At 32.2% G+C, this 19,906-nt stretch overlaps 4 protein-coding genes across 6 annotated transcripts; 2 read left to right on the top strand and 2 right to left on the bottom strand.

Annotated features, from left to right (window-relative positions):
* The first annotated feature begins 5,482 nt into the window (after positions 1-5,482).
* On the top strand, positions 5,483-6,978 carry LOC110735560. Its single transcript, XM_021915752.1, has 2 exons — positions 5,483-6,096; positions 6,195-6,978. Exons 1-2 carry the CDS (start codon positions 5,737-5,739, stop codon positions 6,522-6,524), a joined length of 690 nt encoding a protein of 229 aa, XP_021771444.1. The 5' UTR covers positions 5,483-5,736; the 3' UTR covers positions 6,525-6,978.
* A 1,250-nt stretch (positions 6,979-8,228) lies between these two features.
* On the bottom strand, positions 8,229-10,067 carry LOC110735809 (protein FAR1-RELATED SEQUENCE 2-like). Its single transcript, XM_021915994.1, has 2 exons — positions 9,656-10,067; positions 8,229-8,254 (listed from the first exon to the last, which is right to left on the bottom strand). The coding sequence occupies exons 1-2, from the start codon at positions 10,065-10,067 to the stop codon at positions 8,229-8,231; spliced, it is 438 nt and encodes a 145-aa protein (XP_021771686.1).
* A 12-nt stretch (positions 10,068-10,079) lies between these two features.
* LOC110735808 (protein FAR1-RELATED SEQUENCE 5-like) lies at positions 10,080-11,117 on the bottom strand. The gene has a single exon (XM_021915993.1). It carries the CDS (start codon positions 11,115-11,117, stop codon positions 10,080-10,082), a length of 1,038 nt encoding a protein of 345 aa, XP_021771685.1.
* Positions 11,118-14,066: 2,949 nt separating this feature from the next.
* On the top strand, positions 14,067-18,597 carry LOC110735712 (tubby-like F-box protein 8). 3 transcript variants are annotated; one of them, XM_021915898.1, is made up of 6 exons: positions 14,068-14,491; positions 14,775-14,829; positions 15,382-15,816; positions 15,990-16,077; positions 16,559-16,691; positions 17,464-18,597. In XM_021915898.1, exons 3-6 carry the CDS (start codon positions 15,469-15,471, stop codon positions 18,173-18,175), a joined length of 1,281 nt encoding a protein of 426 aa, XP_021771590.1. In that variant the 5' UTR covers positions 14,068-14,491; positions 14,775-14,829; positions 15,382-15,468; the 3' UTR covers positions 18,176-18,597. The 3 variants fall into 3 exon arrangements, with proteins under 3 accessions (XP_021771591.1, XP_021771590.1, XP_021771589.1); XM_021915897.1 differs by having other exon boundaries at positions 14,069-14,491; positions 14,770-14,829; XM_021915899.1 differs by lacking the exon at positions 14,775-14,829 and having other exon boundaries at positions 14,067-14,491.
* Positions 18,598-19,906: the final 1,309 nt, after the last annotated feature.

The following is a 19,906-nucleotide window of genomic DNA, read 5'->3' as shown; positions in this document are numbered from 1 at the left end:
ATGCTAATAACCAGCTTTTTCCACTTGCTTTTGCCATTGTTGAATGTGAATATGGCAACACTTGGCCATGGTTTATGGCATGTATAAGGAGATTTGTTACACAACGATCTGGCTTGTGTGTTATTTCAGATAGGTGGCATTATGAAAGCAATGAAGGAAGAAAACACCGGATGGAGATAGCCATATGCGTATCATAGATTTTGTATTCGTCACTTGGCCTCAAATGTTCATACTCAATTTAAGAACAAAGAACTGAAGAAAATATTTGGTTGGACAACTTTCCAACATCAAAAGAAAAATTTTGACCATGGATTGCAAAAAATAGGTGAGATGAATGTAGAAGCTCGTCGATTTAGGTAATATTGATGCTAGTATGTGGTCTCTTTGCCATGATGGTGGTTTTAGATATGGGCTAAAAACATCCAACGTAGCTGAGGTCTTCAATAATGTGCTTAAGGGAGCTCGTTTTTTACCTATTACAGCACTAGTCAAATTGACATTCTTTCGAGTGAATACATATTTTGTACAAAGACGTGAATCATCGAAAAAAAGGTTTCTTGATGGACATTTGTATAGCGATAAAACAACGAAGGACATAGAAGCTAATGATGCTAAAGCAGTTCATCACAAGGTTGAGATGTATCACCGAGACGATGGCATCTACCAAGTGACAACTAGACGTGGCAATAGAGAACAAAAAAAGAGTTTTCATACCCATACAATCAACCTTAGTCATAAAACTTGCACATGTAACAAGCTTCATACATACAAAATTCCTTGTTCCCATGTTCTTGCTGTATGTAGGTCATATAGTTTGTCACCAGCTCAATTTGTTGACCCATTTTATTCAAGTGGTGAATATATGGGAACATATAGAGCTACATTTCATCCTATCCTTGTCAAAGACTATTGGACACATTATAATGGACCAAAAGTTGTTGCCGATGCTAGTCACAAGCGTAGTCCTGGACGACCACCTTCCCAAAGATTACGAAATGAGATGGATGAAGGTAATCGAGCAAGGGTGACATGTAGTGTTTGTCGACAAAAGGGACACAATAAAAAAACTTGTTCATCAAGGTTAGCTAATTTTTTAAGATAATTTTCTTATATGTATATATAATTGTTCAAACGGAATTACTTTTCTTACTAACAATGTTGCATGTCTACTCTTTAACAGATCAAATGGAGCTTCCAACTCTACTTCTTGGCCAACATGACTCTTCAAATTTTCATTTGAAGCATGAGCACACATCTGTACCTTGAAGGTTGTCCGATCATCATCTCCAAATTCATAAAAACTGGTGCTAAATTGAGTTTTTTACTTAGCTAGTATGACATGTTTTGAGTTATTTTGTAATAAAGTAATATCATATTCAAATTGATATTGCATTGTAGAACTAGCATTTGGTTTCAAGAATGGTGATTGAGTGCCCTTTGATAATTTAGATTCGACTAAATAATGCATTTTGTATCATGTTACATATACGTTTTTTTTACAAGGTTATATCCATAACAAAAATGCTAGAAAATTTTTAAACATTTATATTACTTCGTATTCACTCTGGTCAAGATACTGTAAGCGTTAAAGATAAAGAATTTGATGGTATACATATATACTTGGATTGTATTAGCCATTAATTTTTAACTCCTAGCTTTGTAATTTCCGAACCTACATGGACACTACTTTGAGAAATATTTTTAAGTGAACACTATTTTAGTAATTTATTTATTTTTTAACACCAATTTGGAAAATTGTTCATTAATATGAGTTAGAAATTAATTCAAATACAACTGCATGAAAAAAAAATTATTATTAACAAACCTCAAATGGTTATTTTGAAAATAGTTTAAGGACATTCAAATAACTAATGTCTTAGAACTAAAAAGATTATAGACCGTAATAGAAAAGAATGAAAGGAGAACAACAAACAAGATTTTAAATTTTATGGCTATCCACGACTTTGATTACATATTACAATTTTATGAATTATAGCTAATTCTATTTATAGTACTCCAAATTTTTTTCTTTTTTTCTTTTCTTTTCAGTGTGACACTTTCACCAAAAACAATAAAAACGTGTGACACCAATATTTTATATATTATATATAGTATTATAATAAAAATTAAAGGTCAATATATATATATATATATATATATATAGGATCATGTAAAAACAAGTGTTAAAATAAAAACTGAAAACTTTTAATCTGAGCCTTTCATCAAATTGTATGGCTGAGATTTCTTTCCTTTTATTTTCAGACATTACTGAAGTTCTTTCCTCTTAGCTTGTTTTCAGACAATACTGAATTTCTCTCTCCTCCTTAATTTTCACGTTATTTTCTCTCTCCTCTCTATTCTCTCCTCTTTCGTACTTTCTCTCTCTTCAACCAGCTTCTCTATTACTCTCTCTACTGTGTTAAGAGCAAATTTTGGCGAAAAAACTCTAGATATCACAATTCAGGTATGATTATATTCGACAATTTGTTTGTTTTTTCACGAATTTTCAGCGATTTTTGTGATTTGATATTTGCGTTTTTTCTGTTCGATTTTCATGAATTTTGCATGAGTTCGATTTTTCTGATTTGATTTTAAGAGTTTCGCATGGAGTTTGATTTTTTTTTTAAGTTCGATTTTTGCAAATTTAGGCTTCGATTTTTGCTTATTTTTGTGGATCTATAGTTCGATTTTAGATTTCGAATTTCAGAGATTTAGTGTTCGAATTGAGGGTTTGATTTTAGCTGATTTTTGCGGATTTTGATTTTGAATTAATGGCTAGCTGTTTGGGGTACAAATAGCTAAAATGCGATTTGTGTGTCTGTGTATGTAAAACCCTATGTGATCTCTGTTCATGCTGCATGCTGGTTTGTTTGGGTTTGACAAGGGTTAGATGTACTTTGTGCTGCTTGTTGTGTTTGCCTAGGAGCTGACTTGCTTCTGTTTGCTGCTCCTGAGTTCGATTTTTTTGATTTGATTTTAAGAATTTTGCATGGAGTTTGATTTTTTTTTTTTTTAGTTCGATTATTGCAAATGTAGGGTTCGATTTTTGCTTATTTTTTCGGATATATAGTTCGATTTTAGATTTCGAATTTCAGAGATTTAGTGTTCGAATTAGGGTTTGATTTTTGCTGATTTTTGCGGATTTCGATTTCAAATTAATGGCTGTTTGGGGTGCGAATAGCTAAAATGCGATTTGTGTGTGTGTGTCTGTGTATGTATAGCCCTATGTGATCTAATCTGCTGGGTGCTGGTTTGTTTGGGTTTGACAGGGGTTTGTTGTGTTATGCTGTGCTACTTTGTGTTGCTTGCTGTGTTTGCCTAGGAGCTGACTTGCTTCTGTTTGCTGCTCTCTGCTGCAAGGCTGTTTGTGTTGTTCTGTGAAGCTTTGTTTCTTCTGTCTGCTGCTGGCTGCTTGTTTTTCAGTTGTGCTGTTGTTGTGGGCTGCTGTTATGCTTGACTGTTCTCTAGTCCTGCGTTGGTGTTCCTTGATGTTGTTGTGTTCCTCTCTTACAACCTGTCTTTGCTTATTTGTGTTGCTTTGTTTGTTGCTGTGGTGTTTTGTTTTCTTGTTGTTTGCCTTTGTTTGTTTTGGCTTTGGTTGTTTCCTAGCTTGTACGTTGCTAGCTTAGTTGTACAAGATGGTGATTGTGTTTCATGTGTCCGGTTTTGGAGGGGTGTTGGACTATGTTTTTTTTTGAAGTTTTGTTTAAAAAAAAAGTCACTATGCTATAAAAAGAGGCAACTACTTTGGTTTCTTTTGTTTATCTTTTCGTATGTCTTGTCACAGGATGCAACAAGGATTTTCATTCAATTTGGATTAGATTATATTTCTATGGTGAGAACTAGAGGTGGTGCGACTTTTAAAAAAAGGAGAGGCCTTCGTAGCTCAACAAGAGGAGTTAAATTGAAAGATACAGGAGGTATGATGAATGTTTGATTTTTGGATTATTAACCTTAATATTCAATTTTTTGAATTATATGATGTTAATTTTTGAGCAATACTAACTAGTAACACCTGTTAATATACTAGTTGCTTCTATTATGATAGTCTCCTAATACTATAGAATGTAGGTCCCTATATTAATATAAAAGTTACTATATTATTAGTTCCCTATGTAACTGAAAAAGGTCACTATATCAATGACAATGATTATTATTTTTAAGTTATTAGTTTGCTATATTATAATTGTTTGCTATATGAAAATGAAGATAATTGTATATATAACTATATGCTTGCGTGTTTTTGGTATGCTTATTCTTATTTAGGTATGCTGAATGTTTGATTTTTGGATTATTATACCTTAATATTCAATTTTTTGAATTATATGATGTTAATTTTTGAGCAATACTAACTAGTAACACCTGTTAATATACTAGTTGCTTCTATTTATATGATAGTCTCCTAATACTATAGGATGTAGGTCCCTATATTAATATAAAAGTTACTATATTATTAGTTCCCTATGTAACTGAAAAAGGTCACTATATCAATGACAATGATTATTATTTTTTAGTTATTAGTTTGCTATATTATAATTGTTTGCTAGATGAAAATGAAGATAATTGTATATATAAATATATGCTTGTGTGTTTTTGGTATGCTTATTCTTATTTAGCTGATTTGTTTAGCATGTATCAATCTCGATGATGAAGATGAAGAGCATATTGATGGTGGAAGCAAAATGATTGATGATGATACTAACAGAGATAAAGATGCTTGTATTGAAAAAGGATTGAAAAAGAAAGCTATCACTAAGAAAAAGAAACCTTCTACTAATGAGAATGCTACATCTTTGTCAACTGTGATGGAAGGAAAGAAGGGGAATGAGTCTTCTTCTTCACATGCTATTGTTTTGTCAGATAAGAAGAGAAAGTTGGACAAAAATGAAGGTCTTAAAGTGAAGAAAGTGAAGGCAAATAAGGATAAGAACATTGTGATTCATAGGCAAGAATCTGCAATCATAGATGGTGATGTACATATGCAAGTGAATATTTGTTTCTTTTTTTTGAAGTTTTGTTTAAAAAAAAGGTCACTATGCCATAAAAAGAGGCAACTATTTTGGTTTCTTTTGTTCATTTTTTCGTATGTCTTGTTACAGGGTGCAACGAGGATTTAAAACACGTTGCAAGCCATTTCATTTAGTAGAGATGATTAAATTTTTTTCAGATGATCAAATCAAGGCTGTTATAGAAATTGGCTTTGGAGGTTTGTTATCTTTGAAGGTGAAACGAACTGCAACTGATATGCTATCATGGTTGGTAGATTGTTTTGATCATGGTAGTTGCATGTTTACTATTGATAGTAAAAAAAAGATTTTGTTGTGACTGAATTTGATGTGTATGATGTTTTTTGCCTTCCTTGCAAAACATCTAAGAAAGTTGAAGAAAGTTCTCGTTGTGCTAATGTCATCAACCCTGATTATGATTTCTAGGTTAAATGGAGGTCTCATTTTGGTCTTATGGGTGAGAATGATTAGATTCCTTTGGGTTTTTTGGAATCTAAGATCCCTTTACTAGTAGATGGCGGGGAAGAATTCAGACAACTTTTTATCATGCATGCTTTTTCTAGTTTTTTAGCACCTACGTCCAACAGAATTGTGGATTTGAGAATTGTAAAATGTTTGGTTGAATCAAATAAGAACTTATGATTGGTTAAAATATGTCTTAGATAGACTTTGTGAAGCTGTGAAGAGCTACAAAGAAGGAAATATAGAATGGTTTTGTGGTTGTGTTTTTATGTTAGAGATTATCTATTTTCATCGATTGAGGTTTAGGAATGTTGTGTTAAATTCTACAATACCTTTAATTCAACATTGGACTAATGTGGATACAAGAGATAAAATTACAAAAGAAAAGTTGTCCAATGGTTTTGGGTGTGGCATTCTTGAGTTTGATACATATCCAGTGAGTGAGAAGTTGCAATTTGAGGATGGACAAGTTGTTTATAATCAATTCAAGGAAGCTCTTGTGAATCAAACTTCTGAAAAAGAATCTATTGTTTATGAAGGTGTTCGTAGCAATGTTAAGAGTGTTATTCAGCTTGAGCTACCTGCTAGTTCAATGTCTAATGAGGAAATCCGTTCAATCGCTATTGATGTAAGTATTTTACCCTTTAATTATGTCTGTGTGGTTTTTTTTTTTTTTTGTCACAAATTATTTTACTAAATCTAAGTACTACATTTTTTTTTTCACAGGAAGTTTATGAGAAGTTTTTGCTCATGAAAAGAGATTTAGAAGTGGTATCAAACTTCTACATGAATGAGTTGAAAGTCTTATTTCAGACTCGCAAACCTAATGATGCTTCAACTTCGACACCTCCAATGTCCCAAATTGATTTATTCTTTATGGATCCTCGTGTTCATGAAATTGTTGATGAGATTGTGTCTCTTGTAAATTGGGTAAGCAAAGTGCCTAATGGTTTGGATGATGATGATATTGATATTGATATTGATGATAATGGTGCACGTGCAAAAGAGATTAATGTTGTAGTTGGTGAAGTTTCAAGGATAGGTTTTGAGAAATAGAAAATCTAAATGCTCCCTTGCTATGGATGTTAGTCTCTTTGGTGATAAAGTTACATATGTAACTCAATATATGAAGTCAAGTAATAAGGATATGAAGGTTTTGGATGCAGTTGTCCAGGAACTTGTTGACTACTGCATTAGTGATTATCATGGTTTCGATCTCAAGTAAGTCATGTCATGGTTCTTTTTGTTATTTATTTTTTCAAACTTTAATAATAAGTGACTATGCAAATATACACATGTCTTTTTATTTCCTTGTACAGTGAGTTGTTGGTATCTTTTGGCAAACCATTTGAGATTACAAGGAATGAATTCCTTTCATTAGGTGAACCGACTATTGCTATATCTTCTGTTATTATTGATTGTTGGGCTTTGTTGCTTAATGAAAACCAGAAGAGTAGTGCACATGGACCTCAAAAACTATATTTTGGTGTTTCTCAAAGTGTAAGTATCTTTCGGCTATTCAGTTACTATATCATTATAATGGTAGTTGTTCATTATAAAAAATTCATAAATTGATTTCACTATGTATTGAAAACAGTCACTATGATTCATAAATTAATTTCACTATGCAATGAAAATAGTCACTATGTAATTCAAGTAATTACATGTAAGAAAAATAACTCTACCTTCTAACTTTTTTGATATTTATTAATGTTTGATCTTTTTTAGGCTTTTTTACTGGAAGTTGCAAACAAAGATAGTAACACACAAGACATTGACAAGCTATTTGACATTTGGTCAAGATGGTTGTTCATTCCTTGTAATGATTTCGATATTGCAAATGTTGAGTTGGTAATACATTGCAAATGTTGACAATCATTTTTCAACTAAGTACTTTTATATTAAGTTTTTCAAGCTTAATAGTTTTTTATTTATTTATTGCAGATAATTGTTCCTATACTCTTGAATGAACACTTTTTCCTAATTGTTGTGAATTTGAAAGAGAAAAGCTTCAGTTCATTTATAATATGAGTTATGATACAAAGTACATGAGTGAGGTTGAGAAGTTCTCTGATGTTCGGGTAAAAATATGATGTTTTGGATTTTATTTGTATTTTTCTAGTTAAGATATGCTGCATGAAACCTAAAGTATTATTTTATTTTTCCTAGAGTGATATGCTAAGTACTTTTCTTGATCAACGCCTTCCTCAAAGTAATGACTCAGTGAAGAACATGATTGAGTATACTTTGGAGTCACCTTCTCTAAATTGGAAGTCTGGAAAACAGAAGAATAATGATAGTGGCATTTATACTATGGTCAACATGCTTTACTTTGATGGAGCTGATGTGTTCAACTGCGATATTTTGAAAACGGTTATCTCGTCTCATTTTTTTTATTTGGCTTTCAATTTTTATTATATTAACTATTTCCTCCATGGAATTTAACTAGCTTTTTTAATTCTAATTTTTGCTTAAATTAATATATTAGGTTTCAACTAGACGGGCATTGAGAGCTCAGATTGCTGCTACTCTGGTATTGTCTGATATGAACATTGTCAGAGATGAAGTTCTTGAAAAGCTATCTGAATTCAGATTAATAAGGAGTCAAGTTGCGAAGGATGTTTTTGATGGGATGAAGAAGAAATCAAAGCAAGGTAAAAAGGAAAAAAAAGTATAAGCAGACTAACGAATATGTGGATAAAGGTTTTTGCTCGGAAGTATTTGTATTTTGCACAGAAGTAGGAAATCTAATGTAATGATCTAGTTTGCATCAACAAATGGATAATCTAACAAATTTGTATAAGTGTTAATATAGAACAATATGATATGATTCCAGTTCATACAAAGCTTTTGAATTGGTGGTATTAGTAGTTCTTAGTGAAATATATATTAGTTATAAATTTGGCGCCTATGTTATAAAAAATGGTATCTATATTATTTAAAAAGGTATCTATGTTATTTAAAAGGTTTCTATATTATAAGGTCACTATGTATTTAAAAAAGGTACCTTTGTTATTTAAAAGGTTTCTATATTATAAATTCACTATGTATTTAAAATGTTATTAGTTCAATGTGTTATATATAATTAAGTTATAATGCAAAATTGTCACCATATTCATTATTCTATTTTGTATACATATGTGACAAGTTTTCAAGTACCTATGATAAATATTTACCTAAAAATGCCTAACTTTTTTTTTCTCTTAAAAAAGAAAATAAAAACTTGAAAAAGATATTATATGCCTTTTTATAGTCACTATGTAAGTAAAATGACATTATATGAGATAAAAATTTCCAATTTCTATGTGATGCAAAAGGATCACTATGATATGCAAGAACGTTACTATGTGATTAAAAAGATTTCTATAATAATCTGTCTCTATTTAAATAAAAAGTCGAAAAATGTAAGGTAAAAGTATCGTATTTATATTAATCTATTCTTAAGCTATTCAATTAGTATATCAATTAAAAGAACGAGCCCCTCCTTCCCTAACTTTTTATTGGCTTAATCGATGTGGGTTAGAAGAATTGTTAAAATGTGAGTATTTTTTATAACGGTTGCTATATCATAATAAAGGTCATCAATCACTAAAAAGGTTACCACGGAATAAGGTTCCAATACGATGAAAAAAAATCACTATGACATTATAAACACGTGCTATAATATAAATTGAAGTTATTATATGCCAATATGTCACTACATCAAAATAACAATATAAAGGTCAATAAAAAGTTTAACAATAAAAGGTCACCCTATCAATAAAATTTTAACAATAAAAGGTCCCTTTTTAATATATGTGAAACAATAACAGTCACTGTATCAATAAAAAGGGCACTATAGCAATATGTTCTTTCTCTCCTCTATTTCAGCACTAGGCCGTCAGTAACTGATGTTGCTTCTTGTAAATATGAAGTCGTTTTGCAGTCTTTCTACTCTTCTTTGAAATCCTGAAATCATGTACATGAACATATATAAAGTGAAAATCCAGTGGGAAGTAAACATAGTAAAAAATTTATTTATTTTTTTCTACAAAAATACCTCATTCAAGTTTGATTTTTTTTTTGCGGACAATTTGACTATCATGGTTTGTTCTCTGACCACAAGTTCTACAAAGTCTACCTTTCCTTTGGATTTCCTCAATAGCTATCTCTTTGTCAGATTTTTTTTCTTTTCCCACTACCACTACCTTTGTTGGAAGACTTGTTTGGAGGAAGAATATCAACAACTATGTCATTAGATCCAACAAATAATTCGATGTGTTTCTTTTTTGCCTCACGTTTATCAACTGGACTTATAGAATCCAAGGCTTTCATCTCATTTTCAAAAGATATTAGCTTAGACAACAATGACTCAAGGCATTCAACTTTCTCCTCACAAATACTTACACATGAATAAAACCTGTACCATAAATCATCAACTAGCTTTTGCTTCTTATCCTTCTCTGCCCCATCAAGCAAGTTGTTTAAGCCAAAAATTGGTTCCTTCATAGCTTCTTTAGTCCAACGATGCAAAACATATTGCCTTGGAATCACAATCAAGAACTTTCCTTTCATGACAAAGAGAATGTGATGACATAATATTCCAACAGATTCAAACATTTTACAAGAGCATTAAGCATCATTAGAACACAAAACATATGTGACATGATAGCTTTTTTTCCTTGTGTTGTCAAAAATTCTATATTGCTCAATCCCTTCTTCTTCTTTGATGGTAACACTACTTATACCACAATTGTACAAAGCTTGCTTGAATTCCTTTTGCAATATGTAAAATACATTATGAGCGTAAGCAAATGCAGCATGCTTTTCCAAGTGCAGGAGGGTGACAAGTTGGGGATGTGTAGTTTTCGAAGTAGCATTCAACTTGTCTTGTGTGTGCCTTTGAGCATCTATTGCAAATTCATAACGAAACATCAACTCAACCAATAACAAATGCTGATTGGTGAAATTAGTGAAAAAGCTATTTTCACTCTCTGATCTTTGAGTTGACATTAAAATCCCACCCATAAAAAGGTCACGAAAGTAGGAAGGAATCCACATATTCCTTATATTATACATATTTTTAAACCAATCTTCATTCACTAAATCAAATTCAGACATCACATACTGCCAACCAATTTCAAATTCTTCTGGTTCAAGGTCTCTATTCCAAACAACAGAGTTCAGTTTATGAAGAAAGTCAGTTTCTAAGCATAATTTGGGCCCTACCTTTTGTGGCACTTTTTTCATAATGTGCCACATACAAAACCTATGTTTTTCCTTATTAAGAACTTTTTCAATTGCCACTTTCATCGCAGGGTCTTGATCTGTCATGATACAGGTAGGCTGACAATTATTCATTGCCTTTAAGAAAGTTTCAAATAACCATTCAAAGGATTCAATATCCTCCTTTTCAAGTAAGCCTATCCCAAAAGTCACACACTTACCATGGTGATCAACACCCGTAAATGGGGCAAAAACCATAGAGTATTTGTTGGTGTCAAATGTTGTATCAAATGTAATCATATTACCGAACAACGAATAATTTTTTCTACTAATTGCATCTGCCCAAAATACTCTTGTCAAGCATTGATGTTCATCCATACAATGCTCAAAGAAAAAGGCACCTTCACTGTTTTTAGCTTTTTCTTTCAAATTGTTTATAAACATCGAAGCATCTTTCTCTTGTATGTAAGCTTTCAAATCTCGATTAAAGTTTTTGAAAGCATTCAATGTTGCACCTATATTATCATATCTACCAAAGATGTTCTTCCATCAACTTATAAGACTTGTTTGGACCAATGTTCAATCTAGAGTTGTCAAAAATGAATTTTTTCTGGCCAAGTTTAAGGTTTCCAACATTTGCCAAAAAATTCATAGTGTTGGGAGAAGCAAGATTGTGGCTATGAGATTCATGAAAGACATAAACCATCCATTTTCCATCTGAACATTCTCTAAACCCAATCATTGCATTACATCCAACACGATTTATGGTTCTTTTTCTAGCTTTAGGATTTTCATCTTTCTTAGAAACTTTTGCTTTAGTTTCACCATCCTTTGTAAACCCTTGTTTATTACAATATAAATATTTCAAGTAGACTTTATCACTATATTTAATTCTCTTTTCAGTACCTAGTCTTACCACAAACCCACCAAATCTAGCATATTGCTTATAAAAATCAACACCTTTAAGTAAGGAATCAAAAAGCATACCAAGTGTAGGCTTTAGTTCAGGGGGACAACATGGTATAAACTCTTTTGTTCCTCTAGGAGTGTAACACACACTTGGGCCCTTTAGTGTTGGTAAGTTTTCAGCAACATTGGTAGTTGTAGATGTATTTGAGCAACTACCTTCTTCTGACTCCTCTTGCATTGTCTGCATATAATATCAAATATATGGTTTAAAATGGGTACTATAATAAAATAAATATGATCCATTCCATGGTGCAACTAACTGGGCACCAACAAAAACAGTCTAAAATATATGGTTATGGTATCATAAAAAAGAGTTACTATATGGTATTAAGCAAGGTGTTAGTCATTTAAGCAAATACACAAACACCTTATGTGCAACAATGTCTCCTAGTGTCTAATATCATATATCCACGAAAAAAAACTTTAATATAAAAAAAAAAATATATATTTATATATATATATTGCAAATATTTATACAAAAACAAAAAAAGAGCATATTGTTGATGAGGATTGAAACTACGAAGGCTACATTGTTGATGAGATTGAAACTAAATTTGAAACTAAAAAACAGAGCACTATTATAAAAACAGTCTACAATATATGGTTATGGTATCATAAAAACATTCGCAATATACAAAAACATTCATGATTTATTATCTATTAATTTATATAAATAATTAAAAGCAATCAGATATGCCACGGAAGACAAGGAAATAACCTACCATGCGCAATCAACTAGAAATTCAAGAAATTTAGCTTACATACAAGGAAATAATCACAGTTATATCGGTATTGTAAGCCGCAATCAACTAGAAATTCAGCTAAAAACAGAAATTAAAGAATGAAGAACACTTACTAAGATTATTGAGGAAGCCCCAAATTATTGAAGAATCACGAGCCCTTAATTTTGGGAGTAAATAATCAAAGTAGCCCTAAAATTTGACGAATTGAGGAATTGACGATTTTGCGTTTTTCAGCAAAATTAACAGAGGATTTGTTCCTTGTATTTCAACCGTTAGATTATATCATTAATAATCAATGGCTGAGATTTGCTGTTTTTAGTTTTCACCATAAGCCCTGTTTTCAGCAAAACCCTCCCGTATATATATATATATATATATATATATATATATATATATATATATATATATATATTACACAAGCTTTGAAATATGTTTTTTTTTTGCCATGCATAGTTTAGAGATGAAAAAAAAACTTCCGAGAAAATTACGCTAAGAAAGTAAGAATCAACATGTATCATGACTATATTTGTTTAAGGGTTTGTTCTGTTCACCTTATTTTCACTTGCTTCCTGTGTAACAAGTTCAGATAAATTTAGTTAAGTTCAGGGAAAATAAGTTTTGATAAGGCCGGGTTACCTACCTTAGTACAAATTACAACTAAAATAAGTTTTCATAAAGTCTAATAAGTTCATGTAAGTTCAGATAAAATAAGATACGTTCAAATAAGTGAAAATCAGGTGAATAGAACACACCCAAACATATAACTTTTTTAAAAAAAAAAATTATTATAACTTATATAAGAGATATGTATATATACTATAGCTAAGATGATATAAAATTTGAAAATTCTTTCCTTATTTAAAAAAGGTCAAAAGCGTTGACTTAATGTATATTGAAAACTGTAAAATGTTCGTTTTAATTTTTACCGGATTAAATTTACCAAAATCAATTTTGATTTGGTTAATATATTGTGAATTTGTATAATCAATGTTTATATGGTACGTAATTGGCAAGTAAAATAAAAAGAAAAAAGAAATCAAAATAGTAGTTTTGGTGGGGAAAAAACAGCACCGAGAGGTGACATGTGTCACTGCCGATGTCTGTTTTAGTGTTAAGTTGATGATTGATGATAAAAATTTGCTATTTAGGAATTTTAAAACTCTGTCAATTAATTTTTAATTAAGTACAACACTTCCCTAAAACTGTTGTCTTTATTTAAGTGCAACACTTTCTTCTCTATTTTTCCTTATCTCTCTTTTCTAATGGTTTTCACTCTTACCTTTTTATTTTATTTTTTTTACAGTATTATTATCTAAATCCTCTTAAATTCTATACTTTTTTTATTTTTAAATACAACAATCAGCTATTATATATTCCATATATTTTTATAATTTTTAACTTCTTACGTTTGCGTATTATTTAACAAATTCAATTCAACTTTCTAAAACTCATTATTGAACTACTCTAAAAAAGGGTAATACGTAGTATAATCGTTAAATGTACTTCGTAAAATATTACGAGTACTATGTATTAATCTAAGAATCTAAGACGATTCCACTTATATATTATTTAACATGTTCTAACCCAACTTTTTACGAGTAAAATTTTGTATCACCTACACTACATTTAAAGAGGTAATACAATCATTAAAAGCATTTTTCCTAAATTAACACTCAGTACTCCGTATTAGTTTAAGAAATTAAGGCAAAAACACGGTCGATTTTGGAAATCCTTATCTTTTTTAAGCTTCTTACATACAACCCTTACCACGACATATTTCATTTTCCAAAAATTAAAAAAAAGACACAACGGAGTGAGTATAAAAAAGAGAGAGGATTTGTTCATTACTCCGTAATTTGAAAAAAAGGAGTAGGTAAGTAAAATACAAACTCCGTATCAAATTGAGCCTTGTTTTTATGATTAATCCTTTGAATTGGATTTAATAAGGTTTGGAATCCGGTTTTCAGATACACTTTTTCTAGAGAGAGAGTGTCTCTTCTTGTGTCTCTTTTGTGTCTGTCTTTGTTAGGGAGAGAAAGTAATAGAAACCGTGTTTCAAACCCAAGGATCTCAAATCTCAACCCAGAAACTCAACAATTTTTCAAGGTAATACTCTTTTTTTTTTTTCTTTTTTGATTTTATCAATTACCCTTTTCCTGATTTTCATTTTTTGCAACATTTTTTCATTAGATCTGTTTGATTTTCAACAGTCATTTTCTGGGTCTAATTTAAAGTTCCGATTTTTAGCGGATTTTTTGAGAAATGGAGCTTATTTGATGTTCAAATTTTGTCATTGTTTTCTCAGTTGATTTTGTTGACTTTTTGCAAATATTTGCTTTTTTATGTTTATTTTTTGATTTTTATTGATTTATTTCTTGGCATAGGATAGAATTCAGTAAAGTTTGCATCTTGGAGGAAGTGGTTGGTGGGTGGTTCATCTACTGGTGAGTAAATTTTATTTTTTTTTGGAATTTGTTTGGGATTTTAATGTGTCATTGGAATCGTGTATTTTAGATTGTTGCTAGGGTTTTAAATTTTGAATCTTGTTATGAATTTATGATCAAAGAAAGATGGGTTTGACTCCTGAATTATTGAGATTTGGGGGTTTGTTTGAAATGTTATGCTTATTTATATGCTCTAATTAGTGCTCATTTCTGGAAAATTAGCCATTTTTTTTTCTGGGTTTCTTGCTTGAACTCATTAATTTGATATATAAGTAAAATTAAGTTTTTGTTGTTTGATTGATGTAAATTGTGAGTTTTAATTTGAAAAAGCTATCTAAAGTTGTATTCTTTGATTGTATAAAAGCATAGAAAGTTGTTTCCATCTGAAGTGCGGTATGTTGTGCTTGTTCTCCATTAAAGTCCATATGAGAAGCTTTTCTTTACTACAGAATCTGCTTTTCTTGCTTTGCTCTTTTACCTTATCTTCCTTTATTGTTTTACCTCCTTGCTAAGGTTTCAAGTTGAAAATTTAATGTTTGTGTGTATTTTCAGCTGTATGTGTGGCTACTGATCTGCAAGTGAAGGATTAATTTATGCAACCTTATCAAAGGAGAAATTAAGATATAGCTATTTAAGGACATGTCTTTCCGAAGCATAGTCCGTGATGTGAGGGATAGTTTCGGAAGCTTGTCTAGGCGAAGTTTTGAAGTGAGGCTCTCCGGTCATATCAGGGGAAAATCGCATGGTTCAGTTCATGAATTACATGACCCTCCCGTTGTTATCCAGAACAGCAAATGGGCTAGCCTTCCTCCTGAGTTGCTTCGCGATGTTATTAAGAGATTAGAGGCTAGTGAAAGTACATGGCCTGCTCGGAAGCATGTTGTTGCGTGTGCTGCTGTTTGCAGATCCTGGAGGGATATGTGCAAAGAAATTGTTAGGTGCCCAGAGCTGTCTGGAAAGCTTACCTTCCCCGTCTCATTAAAGCAGGTAGGTTCAGTTTCCATGCTTGTGGAGTCTTCATTTGGCTTTTGTTTTGGGACTCGAATGCCGTTAGATGCAGTCCATTACTAGATATCCTTGTTTGCTAGTTGTCTAGAACTAATGTGTTTGTTTTGAGTGCATCCCAATAATAAATGTGACGCCTTGTTTGTCTTCTGCAGCCTGGTCCACGAGATGGAACAATTCAATGCTTCATTAAGCGAGATAAATCCAACTTAACTTACCACCTTTTCCTTTGTCTTAGCCCTGGTAAGCTGATTACTATCAATATCAATTTCTTTGCTCTTTGGATTCTTGTTTTATCTTATTTTTAAAGGATAGTTTATTCACATTATTTGGGTGTATTGTAGTATTTGTATCCCCTTGCCGGGGGAGAGAGAGAGAGAGAGAGAGAAGGGGGGGGGGTGTTCAGTCCTTTGTTAATTCATCTGTTACTTCATAGTGCTGGTTTTAATGACATGTTCTTCGCTGTGGTGTTCATTCAACAACTGTATATCCACTTCTTCACCTTAGCTCAGCTTTTGATTGCTTGATATGCTGTCAATTTTGCCTAGTTTATTTTTCATTTTAGCTGAAGATGATGCAATGCATTATATTTTTACAGGGAATGTATTAACATTCATTGATGATGCAATGCATTATGTTTTTATAGGGAATGTATTTAACTTTCATTGATGTTAAAGCTGTGGTTATGCTCATTCAGTTCTTTCTTGCTGTCTAATTTTTGCAGCTTTGTTGGTCGAGAATGGAAAATTTCTTCTTTCTGCAAAGCGGACCAGGAGAACCACCTGTACAGAGTACGTCATCAGTATGGATGCAGATAACATATCGAGGTCCAGTAGCACTTACATAGGAAAGTTAAGGTAATGGTCTATAAGTTACTATGGTTTCTTTTTAAAGCTATGGTTTTCTAAAGCATTTACTTGATAAATTGCCAAAAGAATCTTCCCTGGTGAAAACTAAATGCTTCACCACATATAGAAATTGGTGGAAGCTTATTTGGCTTTGTAGATTAGTGTGTAAAAGCGATTGTTTCCGAGGGGCATGCTCACACTAATAGTTTAGTGTATGATCATTATTTGTCAATTAGCCTTTTCTGCCTTTTGTGGATTTTTCACTTGAGGGTGCTTAAAAGCTTAGTTTCTTTGATGCTTTGATTCTGTAGGACATATGCTAAATTCTATCTAGCTTAAAGTTGGTGTAAAATTACTCAATTCTTTCTGAAAAAAATCTAATTTAGAACCTGCCTTTCTATTGGTTTCGTGTATGATAACTTTTAAAAATATCATCCCTGTGACGATTAGTAGGTGCTTTGCCTTAAATTAATGGCCATTTCTTGGTTAGTGGTTTACCCTCGTGGCCACAAACCTGATTCCAATTTGAATTCGCACTTGATATCTCCTTGTATTTGGTTTTTGGAGAATCAGACAAGGTGGAAAGGTGCTAGAGTATATGTCACTATATTGCTTATTTTGAGTGTCTGCCACTTAATGTGTTAGGTATAAAGAATATGGCCAAATATTATGAGAACTACTATACTTCATTTTCTTATTCTTTGCTGCTACTGGACTCAATGTATACAAATGATTTTGATGGAATCATTTAATCTAACTTGACGGTCAATCCTTGTTTCAGGTCAAATTTCTTGGGAACGAAATTCATCATTTATGATACACAGCCACCCTACAACAGCTCACAATCATCACCTCCAGGCCGTAGCAAGAGGTTCTACTCCAAAAAGGTCTCCCCAAAAGTTCCTACAGGCAGCTATAATATTGCCCAAGTCACGTATGAGCTGAATGTTCTTGGTACACGGGGACCACGCAGGATGCACTGTGTTATGCAATCGATTCCGAATGCCTCTCTAGAGCCAGGTGGAAGTGTACCAGGGCAGCCTGAGCTCCTCCCCCGATCTCTTGAAGACTCTTTCCGCAGCATGTCATTCTCAAAATCAATTGATACTAGCACCGAGTTCAGTAGTTCCCGGTTCTCTGACATCATGGGCCCTCGTGACGACGATGAAGAGGGCAAAGAGAAGCCCTTGGTACTCAGGAATAAGGCCCCGAGATGGCACGAACAATTGCAATGCTGGTGTCTAAATTTCCGGGGAAGAGTGACCGTTGCTTCAGTGAAGAACTTCCAACTTATAGCTGCAACACAACCTCCTCCTGCTGGGGCACCAACACCTTCTCAGCCCGCGCCGTCATCAGACCATGATAAAATCATTCTACAATTCGGAAAAGTTGGCAAGGATATGTTCACCATGGATTACCGGTACCCTCTCTCTGCATTTCAGGCCTTTGCAATCTGTTTGAGCAGCTTTGACACTAAATTGGCATGTGAATAGTAGGAAATCAATCGATGGCAATTAAAGCTGAAAAAACTAGCAAAAAAACTTTAAAAAAAGTGTTGAGAACATTTAGCAGGTCATAATCACAAGGGTTTTTCGTCGTAGAGTTGATTAGCGTTTGTCTATGAAAAAAGTCATTTGTATAACCTTCGATCAATGAAAAGTGCATTGAAGGATAACAGAATCGTTGATAATGCATCTGTTTTCAGTCTCTTCTATTGTAATTCTATGCACTTTCACTTGTAGATCGTTGTTCTGTGTTGAATGTTGTCTTATGATCTGTTGTAACAAATAGTGCCAGAAAAGGATTCGAAACTTTCTAGTCGCCTCTAGCTCCATCGTACAATGTAGTTTCTGTTGATTCCCTAGCCAGATTATTGTTGTTTCTGGCTCATAAAAGATGAAAATTGCTTGGCTGATATCTTGTTGTGATTATTGTTGTGCTTATCGTTGTACTACAATATGCAAGTTTTGATCTAATGTTCTTTGAAGTTAAAATGTCAATGAATGTACCATTAAAGTTAGAATTGACTTAGATTTTAACCTAATCATATGACTTATGATTATGAAAAGGACCAATGTTAATTAATGTGCATGCCTAATGAAGTAACGATTTTACCATTTCTTTTTCTTGGAACCACTTGATAATATTTGTGGTTAACTTTTTATTTTTGGAGAGAAAAATCTAAGTAGTTTGCAATTTAGTCAACAAAATTTATAGGTGAATATTAGGTGAGAGATGTTGATTTGGTCCATTTTTATCCCGTGTATAGAGTGACATCTTTATGCAATTTGGTAGTTTTAATTACTTTTAAATAGGTTGGGTATACTTGTCATAAAGAAAAACTTAAAAAATAGAAGAAAGAATGAATTTGGTGGAAAGGTCTCTTAGTTTAGCATCAAAAAAGCAATTTTGTGATTGAGATTAGTTTTGTTAATTACAAGTAGATTTGTCTAGATGAGTAAGATGACCTGATTTACAACAATTAAATAAAGCAAGTAGCAAGCCACTGGTGGCACGTTTGATGGAAGTGTGCACCTTTGACCTCGTGTATCGTACCCTTTGAGCGTATGAAATGTTTTTCAATAGTATATAACTCATAAGTTAGCGTAGGTGCTGCTCTTGCTCAAGAAAGTATGTGATGAGTATTAAACCAATCCTGAAACTTCAAACTATTAATATGGTGTCAAGAGCAATCGTAACAAGAAGGTTTTAACCTCAAGGAACTCTCATATAAGGCGCATGATAAAGTATAAAACTAATCTAGAGACTTTAACCATCAGCTTAAAAGTGTTGGTATATAAAATGTTTCCACGGTATATTTTCAACATATCAACATTTTATTTATCTGTAATAAATAATTATTAGACTACTAATTGTCTTAGCTATATTGACAAGTGTAATAGTTTAATTTTTGCATTTTGCCTTAAAATGCAGATAGCGGGAAGCATGTTGGCATATAAGGATTGAAATTCAAGGGAAGAAACTTTTCTAAACACCAAAATTTGCAAGAAGTTTGACGAAACAAGAATAGACCATCAAGTTAGATTAAACGATTCAAAATGCTTAACTAAATGTTTCTAAATACACTTGTTTCGAATCAGCTTAGCTTGTTATTACTTATCTTTATATACTAATTCCAGATTCCTAATTAAGATCGTTTTGTCCAAATACTTATATTATATGACTTTACGTGATCATTTAATTCAAATTAGATCCTTCAACAT

Source organism: Chenopodium quinoa, unplaced genomic scaffold, assembly GCF_001683475.1.
Source record: "Chenopodium quinoa cultivar QQ74 unplaced genomic scaffold, ASM168347v1, whole genome shotgun sequence".
NCBI lineage: Eukaryota > Viridiplantae > Streptophyta > Magnoliopsida > Caryophyllales > Amaranthaceae > Chenopodium > Chenopodium quinoa.
Note: the sequence above shows the minus strand (reverse complement) of the source record. Positions and strands in the feature narration are given on the sequence as shown.

Excerpts from the sequence above, each read along its gene's own strand:
- LOC110735808 (XM_021915993.1), bottom strand. The coding sequence starts at position 11,117 with ATGTTTATAAACAATTTGAAAGAAAAAGCTAAAAACAGTGAAGGTGCC.
- LOC110735560 (XM_021915752.1), top strand. The coding sequence starts at position 5,737 with ATGTTAGAGATTATCTATTTTCATCGATTGAGGTTTAGGAATGTTGTG. Across the intron at positions 6,097-6,194 it reads TCCGTTCAATCGCTATTGAT|GAAGTTTATGAGAAGTTTTT; the intron begins GTAAGTATTTTA and ends TTTTTTTCACAG.
- LOC110735712 (XM_021915899.1), top strand. The coding sequence starts at position 15,469 with ATGTCTTTCCGAAGCATAGTCCGTGATGTGAGGGATAGTTTCGGAAGC. Across the intron at positions 15,817-15,989 it reads TCCCCGTCTCATTAAAGCAG|CCTGGTCCACGAGATGGAAC; the intron begins GTAGGTTCAGTT and ends TGTCTTCTGCAG. Across the intron at positions 16,078-16,558 it reads TTTCCTTTGTCTTAGCCCTG|CTTTGTTGGTCGAGAATGGA; the intron begins GTAAGCTGATTA and ends TAATTTTTGCAG.
- LOC110735809 (XM_021915994.1), bottom strand. The coding sequence starts at position 10,067 with ATGTTTGAATCTGTTGGAATATTATGTCATCACATTCTCTTTGTCATG. Across the intron at positions 8,255-9,655 it reads AAACAAGTCTTCCAACAAAG|ATTATCCATTTGTTGATGCA; the intron begins GTAGTGGTAGTG and ends CAAATTTGTTAG.